We start from the raw sequence: 18,497 nt of genomic DNA on the forward strand, positions 1-18,497 counted from the left end.
TTGCTATGAGACGTCTTCCTAGATCATCTGACAAAGATAACGAATTCCCTCGGCTGACAATCTATATCTTCATAGAGAATATCGTCCGGGTAGGCTATATATATTTTCTGGCGGTCTCTAAAACCCCTCGCCCTGCGAAGAGAGTCCCTCACGATTTGCGCTCCAATGTCGTATGGATCATCCAGGTACGCCGAAATTGTTAGTGGAGGGGTGGTAGCCTACTTATAAAGGGTGTGGTTAACGGAAACCTCGGGTTAACCAAGAACATAACCTGGTCGGAGCAGGTTTGAGATGCAGCGTAAATTGCCATGGCAGCATACCTCGGTTAAAACCTATCCACCTTTCGTAGTACGGGTTAATCGGGAAGTTACGCCACACGTGATCAAGTTACTCTCGAAGTTACCCAGATAAGCCAGTAACCCCGCTTCGTAGTACAGGCCCCTGACCTAACTGTAGTACAGGGTTCCTACACAGTATGGAAAACCTGGAAAAGTATGGAATTTGATTTTAGTAATTTCCAGGTCTGGATAAGTATGGAAAAAAGAAACAAGGGTATGGAGAAATATTTGTGTTTCCAGACTATTGCATCTACAGTACTAATCACTTCACTCAGGTCATAATGAACCATTCCTACTGTTGTGTAGCTTAACTGTCAGTCCACATCATCAAGATACAATTGAATGGGGGTCCTCAGAAAAAAATCTCTACCGCAAGGGGACCCTGGTACCAAAACCAAATCGAGAACCCCTGTTCTATGCAAGTGCCCTACACCATTGTGCACTGGTATGTTTGCGTAGCTCTGCTATTTTCGGCTAATACACAGGTAGACTTTTTTGATTTTGTAAAAGATACCAAGACATGGATACTGCATTATCTGATAAACTGTTATTGCAAACAAATTATATTGTTTATGGTGATTTCTGAGGCCTCTGCCAGCAGTGCACTATTCTCCAACATATGTAGGCTATGCTTGTATCTACAGAGAACTAAAAATGTGAGTGCACCTTCCAACACAGCACTTCCCCCAACAAAAAGTATGCAAGGCCTACCAAGTTAATAATAAACATTATTATACAGCTCTTCACAATGCTAGTAGAAAAATGTACTGAGAAGTTTGAAAATTTGAGTATGGAAAAAGTATGGAATTTTGAAATGGAAAATGTGTAGGAACCCTGGTAGTAAACAACGTCTAAACGTCTCTCTTTAGCACCCCCGCTGGGTTGCTTGGCTAGTTTGCACCTCAGAAACGTGTCTGGTGGAACGTTTGGCTGGGTTTGCCAAAACGTTCCCAGGGGAACGTTTCCCTAATGAGACCAGGTTGGTCACAAACGTGGACAGTTCAGGGATTTGGTGATAAAAACATTTTCGGATAGTTATGCGTTGTTATAATCATCCAAGTTATGCCTCAACTAAACAATTGTTAAATTATGTTCTTGTTGTTAATATGCTCTTGTTTTCACCGTTCTAACTGTATCTTTGGATGGTTACATTATTAATGAATGTTTCAGACCATGATGCATTCCTTTAATGACGTCTTCAATAACATTTGCCTTTCGAGTATAAATTCCCACTTAGCTATTACAACCTGTCTTTAAATAATAGCAATTTGGCTTTAAAAACATTAGCATGTTACAAAAAACCACTTTTAAGTTCTATTTTTAATGGTCAATAGTTACATGGTTTTATAAAACAAGTGTCTATTTTTAGTATTATAGACTTTTTTGCAAATGTATTACATTGAGCAAAACCTCCAGACTTTTCATAATTTTGCACATCAGGAAAACAGTGTTTCATAACTAGACCTACATATCTTCCCTGACTTCCCAGACGTAAATTGACATTTATTTACATTTATTAATTTAGCACTATTATCCAAAGTGACTTGTATATTTAAATTATATTACAAAGTCTATTGTCCCTGGAGGAGTTTGGGGTTAAGTGCCTTGCTCAAATGCACAATGGTGGAAGCCAAGAATTGAACCCACAACTTTTCTGGCTACTGCATGCTAGGTCAGCCCCCCCCCCCTAAGAATGTCAGAACAGCATTTATTGCACAACATTGCCAGTTAAAATGCTACATAGTACATTCTGCTGCTATAAATGTGTCTGGGTAGGTGGCCTAGATACTCGTTCACATATGCCACCAACACCATCACAAACTTACATTTGCCACTAACACCAATCAAGCGGACATTTCTTCCTTTATGTATCGGCAGTACTAATTGCCGATACTGATGGTATACGTGCCTGTGTGTGTGTGTGCGTGTTTATATGTGTGCACTACCATCTACAGGCCAATGAGTGTACAGTCACTAAATGTACGCATAACTTAATTTTTTAGACCCCCCCCCCCCATGGATGAAATTCTACGAAACTTCGTATACCCCCGGAGAATGTCAGGTTAATCATCAATTTGGTGCAGTTCTGAACGTCTTTACTGAAGAGAGGGGCAATTAAAGCAGAATGATATTGCATTTTCATTTTTTACCGGGGGTAAAAGCGCTTCGCTAGCGGCGGTCATAATAATTCTGATCAAAAATGGGGGAAATGTTTTTTTTTATTACCGGTATAAACAAATTACATATTTTTATAACATATTTTAATTCCAGTTATACATTTATGACATCAACTGCATTTACTTTGTTGTAAAAATAGCTGATAACCCAGGTAACAGAAGTGTGACTGCATTGCAGATAGAGGGGTCAGTCCTGGCTGGAATGGAAGGATGGATAGACTTAATTTTCAAGAGAGACTGATTGATGAAGTTAAGTGCCATCAACATTTATATGCCCCTAAACCGAGAGACCAAAAGAACACCAAGGAAAGAGAATGTTCTTGGAGGGACATTGCAGAGAACCTCAAGAGTGAGGTTGAAGTTTGTCGCAAAAGATGGAGAGGTTTAAGAGCTCGCTTTGTCACAGCAAAGAAGAAAGGGACTGTCAACTCGTCTCCTGTGCTGGCGAGGATGCTGTGGCTTTCCCCATATGTCAGACACAGGTCAAACTCAAGTGTTTCTCCTGAGATGATGGTGAGCTAATGACATTATTGTGGAAAACACTCACACATTGCCTTATACAGTTTATGTGTGTATGTGTGCTGCAAAAGGAAAAGTGCTGTGTACGTAATTACAGGGGTTCATTGTATTTCCAAACTGATCTGTGATCCAATGTTTTGTTTTTGTCAAGAAATGTGACCAAATGAAGAAAAGGAGGCTATTTGACGATCTTGACGACAACGCCCTCCATGGAAGAAAATCCCTTTGCTCGGATAGAACTGGCATGGAAGGAGATGGGACGGTAACTGCATTAATGCAGAACAAAGTGCGTCAAAAACACACCCTTTCTTCTCTGTTACATTGTTCCGGAACTGTTCATCACAGTGAGATGAAACCTTTATTGCGTGACAGAGTAGAAGTTCCGAGACCAGGCACTTGTCTACGTTAAAGTATGAAAATAAAAAAAAATAATGAAATTAAATCAAATTGCATCATATTTACAGTCTATACTTCTCTGCGTTCACCTGCGCACCCATTACTGTCGTTTGAATTACTCGCAAACCTGTGATCGCATAGATATGGCAAGCATAACAGATGAAAGAGGAGACAGAGCTATCCATTGGTACCAAGAATATCGATCCCTCTGGCTTATAAAAACAGACAAAGTGACTGCAAAATAATAACGTCATGTACAAAAACCAACGCTGCACACCTATTACTCTCGTTTGAATTACTCGCGGACCCGTGATCGGTTAGATATGCCACGCATGTCAGATGAAAGAGGAGACAGAGTTATCATTTGATACCTAGTGCATCCTTCTGGGTTATAAATCAGACAAAGTGACAGCAAAATAATAGGTTCATATAGCTCGACTTACCCCACGTTTTTGTCTGTTTTTGTGGCAAAGCATGTTTATAATCCAAAGCTATCGTGTGTTTCTCTATGGAAAGCATGTTCATAATCCGGTTTTGAGGTCCTTGCAAATTCCTGCATGGCATCCAATTCAAGGCTCACATTGCATCCCAATTGAATTCAACAAAGAAACACCTTTTTTCCCTTTACTTTGTTCATGGCAATGCAGTAGAAAGTTGTTGTAGAGAATCATTATGAGAGCATACACCATAGGCACACATAGGCTAACACGCAAACTCGGGTCAAGTCAGGTCAGATCAGTATGTGTCACAGATATGGAGCGCAGAAAGGTCATTTTTCATCAATTCATCAAATGGCATTTATTTCTGTAAGGCGCACACCACATATGTCTGTAAATTGCTCAGCCCCAGAGTATCCCTCCACCATGGCAATGATATTGCCAGATTCAGGACAGTCTGCTCTACACACACAATGAAAGGCAAGTCGAGCTGCTAACTTGCAGTGGTGAGATACATGTCAAAATATAAGAATTTTTATAATACGCCTTTTGTATTTTTATTATTTAAAAATCAAAATTAAATCAATGGCAAGTATTAATACATAAAATTGTAGCAGATTTGGGTACCCTAGCCTCTGCTGAAAAAAACCCCCAATATATAGCATGAGTGTATGGCACTTACAGTACAATGACCAGGACAAATGCTTCTCACTAAAGGTAGTGAAAACCCTTAAAACAGTCTAGGGTTCTAAGGGTTAATACAGATATATTTCCCTGCAGAAGTCTTCTTCTATGCATTGTGCGCTACCATTTTAATTAGAGATGCACCGATTGCAATTTTCTGGGCCGATACCGATTTCCGATTTTTCATAGAGTTTGACCTGCCGATACCGATTTTAGCCGATTCCGATTTCATTTCTTCTAACCATTTTACAGCACAAACACAAATAGTTATTTTCTATATTTTCTTTGGTAGAACATGTTAATATAGACATGTAATCAACTTATCAATAATGAAATGGCTGTTAAAAAAAATGGAACCGGTGAGCAGACAGATTCTTCTTCAAGTCTAACTTCAGCTGCAGTATCAAATTATGGATTAAGTTAAGTTATGGAACACCCATTTTATTCTTCTCACATCCAATATCCAACTAAAGATATAAGAACAATTTTCATGATAGGCCTACATTTGAAAATGTATGCTACCATGTCATATTTTCATATGCATTGATGAATTTATGGGAGGGCGAGGGAAAAGTGGTAGTAGCCTAGGCAATCACGAAGAAAAGGCGGCCATTTTCTGATCTTGACAATAACGCCCTCCATGGTAGAAAATCCCTTTGCTCACATAAAACTGTCATGGAAGGAGATGCAAAGGTAAGGGTAACTGTAATTTATGCATGGATTTCTTGTTCCTACAGTTAATTGTATCTCCTTTAGTTTGTGTCAACATTGAAATGTTTTGAATCACCTAGAAAATGACCGTATTGGCCCGAATATAAGACGACCCTGAATATAAGACGACCCCCCCCCCCCCCCTTTTCAGGACTAATTATTGCAACAAAAAAAACAAATAAAATTAAAGCAGCTTTTTCTTGTCTGATTTAGTTTTTTTTTTTTCTGGTGATGACACATTGAATTCATTCATGATCATGAGATCAAATTCATTCATCTTTTGGGATACAGTTGTCAAATTTAAATTAAATAAATAACAGTAATATGTTAATGAATGACTTTGAATGAATGATATTTTTATAATGCCATAAAAGTGCAAAAGATAGAACGTGCTAGGCTATTTCTACCAATTATGAAAGAAAATGACCATAGCCTCAATAACTCATAACTGCATTAACCATACACGTCTTGTACAGTCTTGAAACAAGCAGTTTCAACACTGACAGGTGTCAAAAAACACTGCCCATCTGATCCAGGGGGTGTGAGTGAGTTTTTATTTTTCCTTAAGTTGATCACATAGGCTACCACTGAAAATACGCTTCTCCTCGAATTCTGTGGGCAAGCGCTGGCCAAGACTTCTGCGACGCAATGACAGTCCGTTGCGGCGCATCATTAAGGCTAGTTTTGAAGTCAGTGGGTGTTTTTAGCTCTTTAGCGATCTCCAAAGCCTTCAGCTATGACTGTTCTGGTAATGGCCATTCCGTCATTATGTTTTTCAGTCATACATTCATACACTCTCCTATCAATCTGTCCGATTTTAGGGCCACAGATTTTGATGACTGTTTGCTTTTTTGAGACTGCCTTTCTGGGCTCACCATCGCATTAATCACCATTTAAAATTGCCATCATAGCTCCTTCTCAATTGTTGGTTAACTTGACCTACTTTTGAACCACTTTTTTCGAGATGATCTCTTGGTCTCTCCATCGCTCAGGCTGTTGTGAAGAAGGATTGTGGCTGCTAACTTAATTCAAAACACTTGTTACAAAATATCGATACGGCACCATCTACGTGTTTTTCCTTTTTTTTGTCTAGGCGCCGAATGTAAGACGACCCCACTTTTTCAGACATATTTTGAGAAAAAAAAACCTTGTCTTAAATTCGGGCCAATTCGGTACATTTGCATAAAAAAAATCTAAATCTTTCCTGGTCTGAGTCAAAGTCTTCACTGATCTTAGTCTACAAAATGACAGATTCTCTAAAGAACAAATGAAGTGTTTGGTTCCAAAATGCTATGTCTCCATTTTTTAATTAATAAAAAGTATATTTATGAAAATTCATTAAAATGGAGGATATAGCATTTTGGAACCAAATTCTTCAAATATATGAGGATGTACGAGGCCTTCACACATGTTGCAACCTTTTGTGCTAGATAACACCATGTTGTCAGCGAGTTTCTGACACGCATCAACAATAAGAGTCCCAAGTTAAAGGTGCAGTCAGTGATCGTATGCACTTTCAAAATAGGAAAAATATATTTCTTGGAATGCTTCAATATTTCTCCACTGCGCGTTGTGCCTAACAATGCCCCATAGCTGTTCTAAAATCACTGGAATCTGTTTGTTTAACTCTGTTCATCATATGCAACTTGTATTATCATTAGGTTCTGAGTCACACCTATTGGTGCTGTGCACCAGCATTGAACACAGTATGTTCAGGTTTTCTCTCTTGCTCTCTGAGACTGCAGGTCCCAAGTGTCAACCAGCAGTAACATTGTTCTCTGCTTATTATGTTTTTTTTTTTACATTTCCCCCAGTGTGTAAAGCTATCTAGAATTTCTTCTTCCTCCATCACTGACACAGCTAATTCCAAACACAAGAAGTTCCCTGCTAACAGAGCTTCAGACACAGGTACGGTTATGTTCAGGTTACTACATGTTTATAAAAGCTATATTCTCATGGAGCTAAGAAGTTATGTCCTAATTGGATTGTGAATTAGCTTCTGTTTGAATGTTACACAGTACTGTACTTCTCAAAACACATTTGAAAAAGCATTTTTTGAAGATACAGTGTACACTTGAATTCTTTTGTTTTTTTTCTTCAGAAATATTATTAGAGTTAAATTAGAGGATAATTTATAGTACAATAATATATTGTTCAAACACAAACAAGAACAGACTTGAGAACTTTTCTTTCAACATTGTGAAATACCCTTAAAGGACCAGTATGTAGGAAATAATGGAAAATAAATTGTAACCATTCCAAAAATGATCACCATATGTCGTCAGAGAGTAAGGAAACACAATGAATTGAAGTAATGGCTTATTTGACAACAATACTATAACCCGTAAAACCTGTGAGAAAAAAAAGAGTTACGGGGCGGAATGTTTTGGAATTTTCGTTTATGATTTGAACGATTAATTCTAGAATAGCGTATTAATAATGGGCTAGCATGTCCTCCTATTTGGGTTGCCAAATTAGCAAAGGCCAACTGTCAACAGCTGTCAGTTGTAGTCATGAAGGAGTAGCCTATAAGAGGCAGGCAAATTTCCAAAATTAAAACAAGAAACCAATTAAGTGGACATCGGAGGAGCTTCTTGAGATGGCGACGTCTTCGTCAAACCAGAGACGGTTCTAAAGGATCTTTGGTCAAACGAAGAATATCAAGTCTGACGCAGAGCTGGCCATATTTCTCCACGGCAGGTAGCCTAGGCTAAACTTCATCTGCATCGCAAACTTCAGCTAACTATGTTACGTTGGTTAGAGGTATGTTTTGTTTTCACAGTTTCCGTAATGTGTAGCTGGGTCATGGTTGAAGAAACGTTAAAGCAGCTGCAGGTCAACTAACGTTAGCTAAAGGGCCTCTGCATACTCGCCATTCCCGACCCCTAGCGCGACAATGTGACATCACAGGAGCGCCGTAACCATTTATACTCACGCGTGGTGGTCACAACACTATAGTTGGATTATTCTCCTGAACAGAGGTGTTACTGTTGTGAAAAGGCTATCCCTACCTACTTTACACAGTAGAAGAAGCAGTCAGTAGCATTGGCGGCAATGGCAGTAAAAACCACTGTCTCTGTGATGGTACTTCAGACTTTGGGTGCTGCTATTCACAACTACCATCATTACCATCTAGTTTCCAAGGTTTCACAACTACAGTGGGCAGTGCTTCGACTTGGCCAGCTTCACTCGCGGTCCGCGCGCGGGATCACACGACTTTATTTGTATTTTTCCAGTGACGCTGCAACGACGCTGCAACAACCCAAACAACCGGTAGATGTCTCAAGTGAGCAGGGTGTCTCATAAAAAGAAATGGAGCCTGGAAAACCCTACACAGACTTCACTACAGACTTTAGCAGACTGGTTTAGAAATAATTTAATAGCCAGAAATATGCCTGCCCTGCCCTAATAAAGAAATATTTGGTTAACTGCGAGTGAATACTGTTTGCAGCCATACAAGAAACGCAGGACAAATTAAACATTCTGGTTTTCTCCGAGTGCATCGATGATAGACAGACATCATTTGGACAAAATATAGAGCATATTAACCTCTGTTGCGCAGCCAAATGCCTTCCTGTTACGTCCTGTTATCACGGAGTTACAGGCGATAAACGATTTTTGATTGTCACAAGTTTACTTCATTAGCGGTTTATTTTTTTGATTATTAAAGAGTGTTTTTCATTTAAAGGTTTGACTTCGTGCTTATTCAGTAGAGCATTTAGTGCTCTCCCCAATCCCAGACGTTCACATTGCATGCTTGTTTGTAATGGATGCAACCGCGAGATAGGCTAAGACATATAACCATGTATATATAACCAAGACATATATGTAAGCAATCTAGGGACTGTTTGTTATTTATTGAAGGGGCCACCGGAGGAATTTTGAGTGATTCAGTCAAAAGTTGCATGACCCTCCCTTGCCTGCTAGAAATTGTTCAATGACCCTCCGACAGAATTGTTAAAAAAGACATGACCCTCCCCTGCCAATTGTCGCTGTCTTCCGCCCGCGCTGCTTTGCGCCACAGCCACACACTAACGTTCTTAAATCAATCTTTCCCGTGAGCTTGCATGCTACCAGTCCTTCCTTTTCAAATGTGTTGCGCCTGTTTGCACAATTTCACAAATACTCATATGTGATTAATAATATGACAAATAATCCCTGTGCACGGGGACCGAAACAATGCATGCCAACTTTTTCTGTGTTTATCACGTATTTTAACTTTCCCCCGCTGTATTGCCGTTTTAATGTTTTCCCGTAGAATATCCCATATTTTAATACTCTCATAACAGCCCTGCCATCGGGCCTGTCTCTGTGTTGCCCTGTTGCTGTGTTGCCCCCTTGCCCTTCCAACGAAACAGATGTCTTCAAATCATCGTTTTCCTTGCTTGAAGGCGAGTTTAGAGTGGTGTTAACCTATTTAAGTTTAACGGCGTGATTGTCGTGAGAGCACGATTCATTGGTGCTTGCATGTTCGGCCTTATGTCTACGTGTGCACCTGAGGCTACTCCGCTACTAGAGAAAGAATTTCCCCTATTTGTAGGTTCACTCCAAGTTAGCGTACCATAACTTACCAACTCTGCACTGTAGACCCTAACTGGCTATTTTCTGTGAAATAAGCAAATGTATTTGTTCAACTTTATGAAGCAGAATTACGCACTAGGCTACTTGGAACATAACACATTTGACAAAGGACAGATGTATGTTATAGTGACAAAATATTAACTTTCAGTGTTTTACGATGTCTTTGTCATGGGGAAGTTTTTTTCCCCATGCATTTATTCAAGGCTACTGTCAGTGACTGCCGTGAGAGAAGCGGGTTCTGTGTTTCGTTCATGTCAGTGACTGACGTGAGAGAAGCCGGGTCTGTGTTGTGTTGCGTTCATTTATTTTCAATTGGGCATGCCGTGCCGTGTCGTCCACAGCTCTTCAGTTCTGACAAAGCTGAAATTACTCCTTTTGAAACAATGAGTGCGCGCGTTTGTATGGTTATATTGCTTGACGGGCGGGGGGATCCCAAGCAGCTTTCAGCCATAAGGCTACTTTGAGAACATTTCCTAATTCACCCGCCACTAATATTCAAAATGTTGAAAACTATTTTGGCATAGCCTATAAGCAGTTTAATTAAATGTAATGTTAGTTGTAAACATACGGGCTACTTGGTGAGGCTTGGCCTCACAGATGCGCTCGTGCCTTAGATGGCAAGAAAAATCTTCACGATATAGGCCTATTAACTGACCACCCGATTCACGTTGACTGGGGGACAGGGGGGGTCATCAGACATTTGTGCCCAGTTAATCCGGCCCTGCCCCCAACAAATCACACCTTCCCACCAGCTATGACAGCTTAAAAAAAGTCGAGAGGACTCCTAACTCACAGACCTATTCACAAACCGGTTTTGTGGCATTTTGCCTGTTTTGAAATCTTATGCGGCTAGAGGAGCTTCCAATCGTGAGAAGCAATTTTGCATTGTAGGCATAACTAACATGCAATAACGCCACCAACAACAACCAAAACTAGGCTACTCATTGTCAACATGTAAATTAAATGTAACATTATTGTGAATCAAATTAAAATGTTCTCTTTTGCAAACGACAGGCATAGTAACAGTTTAATTTAATAATGTTACAAAGATACTACATCAATCCGTATGTTTCATTAGGCTACTAGGCTATTTGTTTTGCCTTACTTTTGATTCATTTAGACTTCACTAAAAGAGGAAGAAATTCAGAGCTGTATTTGCAAGAGTTGTTTGTCATCAAAATCTGAGAGAGGTCAGAAACTCACTATGGACGTTCGTCTGGCCGTCCAGATTTGAGAGAAAATCAAATACCCTATTATTTGGGGATTCTTGTCAAAATTAAATTAAAGCTCCTTTTTAAATGACAATTCTTGTAACATATAAGAACTTCAATTGACCACAACGGATCTATAACCATTTAAGTCCTATCTCTAAATACACATGTATTTATCAGACAGATTTCCGTATCCTCACTTGGGTGTGTGATATGCGTTTAAACCACTACGGGTCCTAGACCTTAGTTTCACAAACAAATTTTCACAACAAATAAATTTGCTAACAAAGCCTATTTGTTTTTTTGTCTGCCCTGGAGCATAGGACTTTCCTTCCTAAATGTTTGGCTGAGTTCACTACTCCTGTGTGTGTCAGTGCGTGCGCAGTATATTTTTTGCCCATATACAGTGTCTTAGAAAGTAGCCCTCAAACGGACGCTTACTCACCCGGAGCAAAGGTTTTTGGGGCAGAGCCCCTGTTGCAAGGCGTCCGGGGTTCTCAGCAACACAGGAGAGGCAGAAAAATACGAAAAAAAACGCTAGACGGTCTTTTTACAAACTCCTAATCAAAGGTTAGGATTTTGACTTTTATTAAATACAATCAAAAAATACAAGGAATAAAAACTTGTCTAAGTCTAAAGGCTCGGTCCAAAGAAAATGAAAAGGAAAAAGAAGAGCCTAGAGCAAGGGGCCGTTCTCTTTTTATACCCCTCTCGGTCAGGCAGAACATGTTGAAGTTTGGTATTATGTCGCACCATGAAATATTGGTTCTTTTTTTGTTTTGCCTAGTTGTCAGTCAGCTTTTTGTTTTGCTGACAAACATTTTCTTACAGCTGGTACATCATGTTCTTACATTCTGTCTTTACATTTTGTTCAAAGCACGTCTCATTTAGCATAACACACTTTAATTCTAACACAAACTTTTTATATCTAAGCAAACACTTTAAGTTTTATAAGCAAACTTTCTTATATGTTCAAGAAAAACACTCTAAATTTAAGCAAAATCATAACAGGTTATTCTAGCAAAAACAATTTATGCTTTTAATTAAGAAAACACACTTCAATTCTAAGCTTCTAAGATTTTAAACATTATAAGTTTAACTTTGTTTCACACTGGTTGTCTATCTTGCCACATTTGCACATTTTTATTTGTTTTAGAGCAAGCTGGATTTAAGCAGTAATATGACTTAAAATATTTTAATAGCAAATTATGATTCTCATTATTAATTATTATGACATCTTCATATTTGTAAAGTCACACTACACAGTATTTTATTTTACTTCTTATGGAATATTTTTTTTTTCACTTTTATAAAGGCTTTGTTTGAATGCTGTTGGAACAAATAGTAGTTGATTATAAAGGCAACTTTCTGTTGCAATACTCTGTGTGTTCTGGACTGCAGGTAACTTGTTAAGCCAGTGGTTCTCAAACTTTTTCTTTCATTCCCCACTTTGATCAAGGGGGCATTGACTGATGATAGTGAAGATAATGTGTTATCCTGAGGCCTTTGCAAGTCAGCATCTCCCTGACGGTAGTCTACCCTATTAAAAATATACGTTTTCGATGTCCCAAACGGAGAGCCATACTTTATTGTTTTTACGATCTCTATGCTACTCACCAAAATGTAGGCATGGGAACATGATGAAGTATCCAACTGTCGTGTGTTAAATTATTGTGATTACGAGCCAGTGGTTTTCAAACATTATGCGTTACTCGGACATCTAACGAAATGCAACAGACTCATATCGTCCTCGCATTCGCAAAATGAGGACATACAGACTGCTCAGATAACAGGTGTACCTCCAGTTATGCACGGTTTTAGTCAAGTCAGATTCACGCCGTCAATTCTGTGGCGCAGTGCGTTAAGGCCGGCTGATGACAGCCGCCGTTACACAGCAGTTATCAGTCCCCTGTCCAAGAGTTCGAATCTGGGTTAAGCCCATATTTTGATAAATGCTGAATAGACCACAACCAATTTCAATTCTTCAACACGGTCACAGTTAGACTAGAGGGGAGAAAGAATGGGAAAAGATCTGGGCACAGTTCTTCTAGAGCTTCGTGCCAAGTAATAAGCATTGAGTCGAGATGTTTGTGTGAATGAAACGAAGCATATAGGCCATAGTGTGACATGCGTAAACCAATGGTGTAGAGATGACGCCACAGGGTTTTATTTAAGAGAGCCTACGTTTGTGTGTAGGCAATTTATATTCTCAATACTTAGGCCTACTAAAATAAATAGTATTTTATTTGTATTGGTTGTTTAGAGTAAAAACAAATCGGTCGGTCTTAACGCAAGTTTACAACCGGCAAGTCGGTCGGACTAAAAGGGGAAAAAAATAAATATTTGGGTCGGTTCTAAATTGACAGGGTCTGTCGGGTTGCGGCAAACAAAAATATTTTTAAGGATGGCCTGGCAGTGTTTTTTTGCGCGTCTGCAGAAGTCAGCCAAATATGAATGTAATTCTGCGGCATAAAGCAGATGTATTTGTTTATTGTACAGAAAAATAAAAATGACATGTCAAGCAGTCAATTGACTATATTGCAGTCAAGAAGTAGGGCAAATTAATTTACGAAACCAAAACGTGGGTCATAGTTGTCTAAGCCTCTATTGTGTAGCCTGTTAAAAACGTCGCCAAATAGTATTAAATCGGCAACAACATTGTTTTCTGCAGAAGCCTACCCAAGGCTACAGATTAATTCTGAACAGTTATTTCTCTACTGGCTCAATTATCACACAAGACACTGTTTTGATTTGCGTAGGTGCGTTACCCCCAACACTGACAATAATGTAGACAGCAAATTTCGATTTCGATTTTCGTTACCACCGTGTAGTCAAGCCTTAAGCCATACCCAAGTAGCCTAAATCGAGGTAATGTTTAATTATGCATGATTTATTTTGTTATTGAGTTCGTAGGCTGGGATTACTCTCGGCAACAATTATGTTTAATGGTAGCCTCCTTATTTTTCAGAAGGGGCGGCAGGCAGAGCGATGTACAGTGGCAGAGCGACACACAGTGGCTGAAAGTGGTACTAAAGCTTCACGCCTCGTAATACGCGACTGAAGTGGTCATTTGAAAGCGATGCCCACTGTACCATCATTACCATCTAGTTTCCAAGATGTGTGCAGATGGTTAGATAGATGTATATAGATTGATACTTTAGTCATCCCGAGGGAAATTTCAATAATTTAAACATTTTAGTTAGCTAGCTAGCTAGCAGCTGGCTGAGTTTGTGTAATTTCCTAAAGTGGAAAATACATCTTTTCTATTCTTTCCTCTTAATTCCATGTGTGGTGACTCTCCCTGTTTACTTTGTTAACTAATCCAGCAAACTATTAAAAATTCAAGACTAAACAGTCCTCCGAACTGCAACTCTCACTTGCCCTCGAACTAGTCCATCTTCCGGTTTCCGGTGTTGCACGCTCAGCTGAAAAAAATAGTTATGCGCTACCCGACCAAAATCCTGGCGCGCCAGAGAGATCTACGTCATTTTGGCGTCACATTGTTTCGCTACCGGTCGGGAACGTTGAGTATGTAACACGTTTAAGTCTGCATTACATTTGGCAACTCAGAAGAGGCTCGCGTCTAGGTAGTCTTGAACGTTCACCAGTGTTTTGATTTTGGCCTACAGAACGTTCGGTAACAATCCTACAAATTGTAAGGGATAATGTATAGAACGCCGGTAATTATCGGAACATAAGTCCCGACAGGCCGAACAGGACCCCGACGCGCAGGTCTTGTTTCGTCCTGAAGGGACTTATGTTCCGATAATTACCGGCGTTCTACACATTATCCCGCTTATTACACGGCTACTTGCCAAAACGAAATAATAAACTCCCCATGATATGACTTTAGCCTACATAACCTAGCCTATTTGTTACCGTTCATCGTGGCATTTGCTGAGAAACAAATAGTTCGCAACAACACCCGCTGCTGAACTTGAATCAAACATTCTTTAGAACACAGCTGATCAACCGTCTGCTTTCACGTTTGAATGAAGTTCCAGTCCTTGCGTAGTGATATGAAAGACATTAATCAGAAGCACAAAATCCGTTGCCATTGACAGCGGTGATTAAATGCTTTCCCGGTGATTTATGTAGATATAACATAGGCCCGAACGTTGGGAAGGCCCATTCATGTGAATGGAACTTTCTGCAGCACTCTGAAGAGCCGTGTAATGAGCTCCTTTAATATATCTATCCTCATTTGCAAATGTATTCTATTTTCAAATGTTGCTTTTTGCATTTGGGAATCAGAACATAGCAGGACATTTTCTAAATATAATATACTGTGAAAGTCCAATGAAACCATTTGTGGAGACAAATGAAGAAAACCGAAAGAAAAGATAAGAACAATATCCTAAGCATCCTTTAATTTGTCTTTTAATGTTGCTCATGTCTCATGTTGTAATGCTATGCTTGATGAATTACTGCTAACAACCCCTAAATCCCTAATGTCGTGAAGAAAAAGTAAATAGATAGATAGATAGATAGATAGATAGATACTTTATTGATCCCCAAGGGGAAATTCAAGAAATGGCAGAGAGGTAACAATTTTTTGTCACTGTGTTGCAGATCTTTACATTGATGTAGACCCTGGGATAGGAGAATGGTCGGATGAACAGATTAAAGCCTGGGACCGTGCATACTTTGATATGGAATTTGACTTAAAAGAAAAGAACATTATAGACACGGCAACTGATGGAAGGATTCCATTTAGGAAGGGATTGTCACAGGGTAAATACATTAAAGCTACATTGTGTAATTTTTTTGGGTCAATTCTTAGCAAAAACCCATTTTTTCTTTCAGAAATATGTGCTCATTCATGTGTAATAACTTCCACCAACAAATCAAAGTATTCTCGTAAGAGTAGAATCTGCCATTCAGAATACATACGAGCGAGTCGTCTGTATGGCGGCAGCCATGTTTCGGCCTCCATCTTTACAATACATTAGCCAAGGAGGGACATTCTAGCTCTGCCTTTTACGTTTGTCGGTCAGTTAAGAAAATCAGAAGGGTGGGGGTTTTGAAATGTTTGATTCAAGTATTATATATATTTATTTATTTATATATATATATATATATATATATATATATATATATATATATATATATATATATATATATATATATATATATATATATATATATATCAGATCTCCTATATATATATATATATATATATATATATATATATATATATATATATATATATAGCAGATATGTAAAAATATAATAAATCAGTAAGTATATTTCCAATGAGGCAATTCAAATGAAATTTTCACCAGACATTAAAAAAATTCCAAACATTTAAAGGAACCGTATGTAGGATTGTGGCCAAAACTGGTACTGCAATCACTTTCAAATTACTGTAGAGCGGTGTATCCCCTCCCCCTCCCCCCTGACTAGCAGAGCTGGCAACCTGGATGCCGAAACACTACTGACTTCGTGATTAGTACATAGGTGGAGGGTGGCGCATCAGGCCAAAACACAACATGACATCAACAACATCAGTTGAGGGCTGCAACTTCACTTTTTAAATGACGATATCCTGGCCGGACTACTGTTGTCAGTGATACAAGTATTTGAAATGATTTCTTAATGTCTAGTGAAATATCAAGGCCATTTTATGATTAATTGAAATAAATTTCTTACATACGGTTCCTTTAAGTCTGACTAATAACGGTTTCTTTAAAGTCTACTAAGAAATGAAGTTATGTGTAATAAAGTAATGACACTAAAAAAAGTATTGAATGTGCCAACTGAAATTTTTGAACTGAATTCCACCAACTGAAACTCTTGAGGAAAAGCCTTTGACAGCTTCAAGACATTTTCCTGTATGAAGAAACTAATCAGTCGATTAGTCCTATTTTTCCAAACAGATAATCTTGGAATTAAGTCAGAGCCTTGATTTTTTTGTTGTTGACCCGTTGCTGGAAAGTCCTAACCTGGCCCTAGCCAGATGAATGTCGTTCCGCTTAGCTCCGCCTAGCTTCACTCACATCCATCTGGAACCTCTTCCATTGAGAGTGATTTCTCCAACCAACTTTATGGTTTAGCCAATCAGGACGCAGGGCGGGAGTTTCATAGATGTGACATAGCGTAGAAGCGACTGTGAGACTGTTATCAGCGTCACGGGTTGGCTTCGATGTGAGTGGTTGAAGTAGCAAGTCAATAGATGACGGACAAGTGGCTTATTCAATCATATGCAAGCATTTTTTGATTAGGTCCAGCCTTCTGAAGCAACACTTCAATGGATCGGTTCCAGATGGATGAGTGGAGCTAGGCGGAGCGAAATTCATCTGGCTAGGGCCAGGTTAGGAAAGTCCACCCAAGACTCAAACTTTGTCAATAATCTCATATCTAACAACATCCATGCAAAAGTTTAGGCTTGTGTCTTTAGTTTCTGAGATATGGAGGCGTACAAAATGGGGTCCTGGTTGAAAAAGTACCCTGGCCATGCCCACCTAGATCTCCTTTCAGGCAGATTCTAGTCTGGAACACCATAGTCAGAGACTTTCAAATGAGGAGACATAGCACTCAAAAAGTCCTTCATAGAAATGCATGGAGTTAGTTCCTAACGCCAATATGGCAGCTGTCTACCTATATCCCACCCCTTTTGCGGCCAAAAGTCAACATCGTACCACTCATGTGGTGTGTGAAGACATCATACCAATAGACTGTGTGTGGTGATCTCACCGCTGGAGTAAGTTTGGTGCAGCATGCAGCCTTGCGCACACTCAGTGCTGCCCGAAATAGATGCCGGATAAGTTCCCAAAGTGCGTTGCAATATGGCTGCTGAGTGCATGGACTTGCCTAAAAGGACGTTGCCATAGCTCAATAAGTTTCCATCGGTCGGCAGATTAGATAGATAGATAGATAGATAGATAGATACTTTATTGATCCCAAGGGGAAATTCAAGTCTCAAGGCCTCAGTAGTAATACCTGCCCAAACAGCAAAGACAGGGGATGATGCTATAGTTTCAAAACCGAAAGTGTCTGTGGTAAATGGTAGTAGCAATGCCTGCAAACATAAAAAAAAAATCGCAGGCGGAATAACTTTAATTTACAAGGTAGACTCACATATTGAAGTAGGAAGTAACGTCAGGAATCTTTGATCAATGTGATTGATTAGGTTTGAAGAATGTTTTCAAAATGAACGCTATGTCTATGCGTGTCACCATGCTAGTATTGTGAGTGACCAGACTCTATTCACTCGTGTTTACCAGGCTACTGAAAAAGTCGTGTAATTTATTACTTTTGAACAATTCAAGCTAGGTCCTTGATAATTTCAGAGATTGATCTATACAATTAAATATCTTCAACTTCTAAAATTATTGTCAGCTGTAAATATAAGTACAGCTGCAATATTGCTAAGTTATGGCTTGCTGAATTACCAGATCAAATAGACAGTTAAGAACGCAAAGGAAAAATGCCCATTCTGCA

The 18,497-nt window shown here is 39.2% G+C and overlaps 1 protein-coding gene across 4 annotated transcripts in view; it reads left to right on the top strand.

Annotated features, from left to right (window-relative positions):
- Nucleotides 1–18,497, top strand: part of LOC143124391 (NACHT, LRR and PYD domains-containing protein 3-like) — a 44,356-nt gene that overhangs the window by 5,699 nt on the left and 20,160 nt on the right. For 2 of the 4 annotated variants that reach the window (XM_076285873.1, XM_076285884.1), the window contains exons 2-5: nt 2,694–3,028; nt 3,186–3,320; nt 7,077–7,170; nt 15,627–15,788. In XM_076285873.1, the coding sequence (XP_076141988.1) occupies nt 2,726–3,028; nt 3,186–3,320; nt 7,077–7,170; nt 15,627–15,788 (694 nt within the window). In that variant the 5' untranslated portion in view covers nt 2,694–2,725. Of the gene's footprint in view, nt 1–2,693; nt 3,029–3,185; nt 5,245–7,076; nt 7,171–15,626; nt 15,789–18,497 lie in introns of those variants that run through there. The other 2 variants (XM_076285892.1, XM_076285900.1) reach the window with 2 other exon arrangements.

Source organism: Alosa pseudoharengus, unplaced genomic scaffold (genome assembly GCF_046254945.1).
Source record: "Alosa pseudoharengus isolate Yale_2024_CS ecotype anadromous, Long Island Sound unplaced genomic scaffold, YU_APseudo_1.1 YU_APseudo_1.1_scf_1, whole genome shotgun sequence".
Lineage (NCBI taxonomy): Eukaryota > Metazoa > Chordata > Actinopteri > Clupeiformes > Clupeidae > Alosa > Alosa pseudoharengus.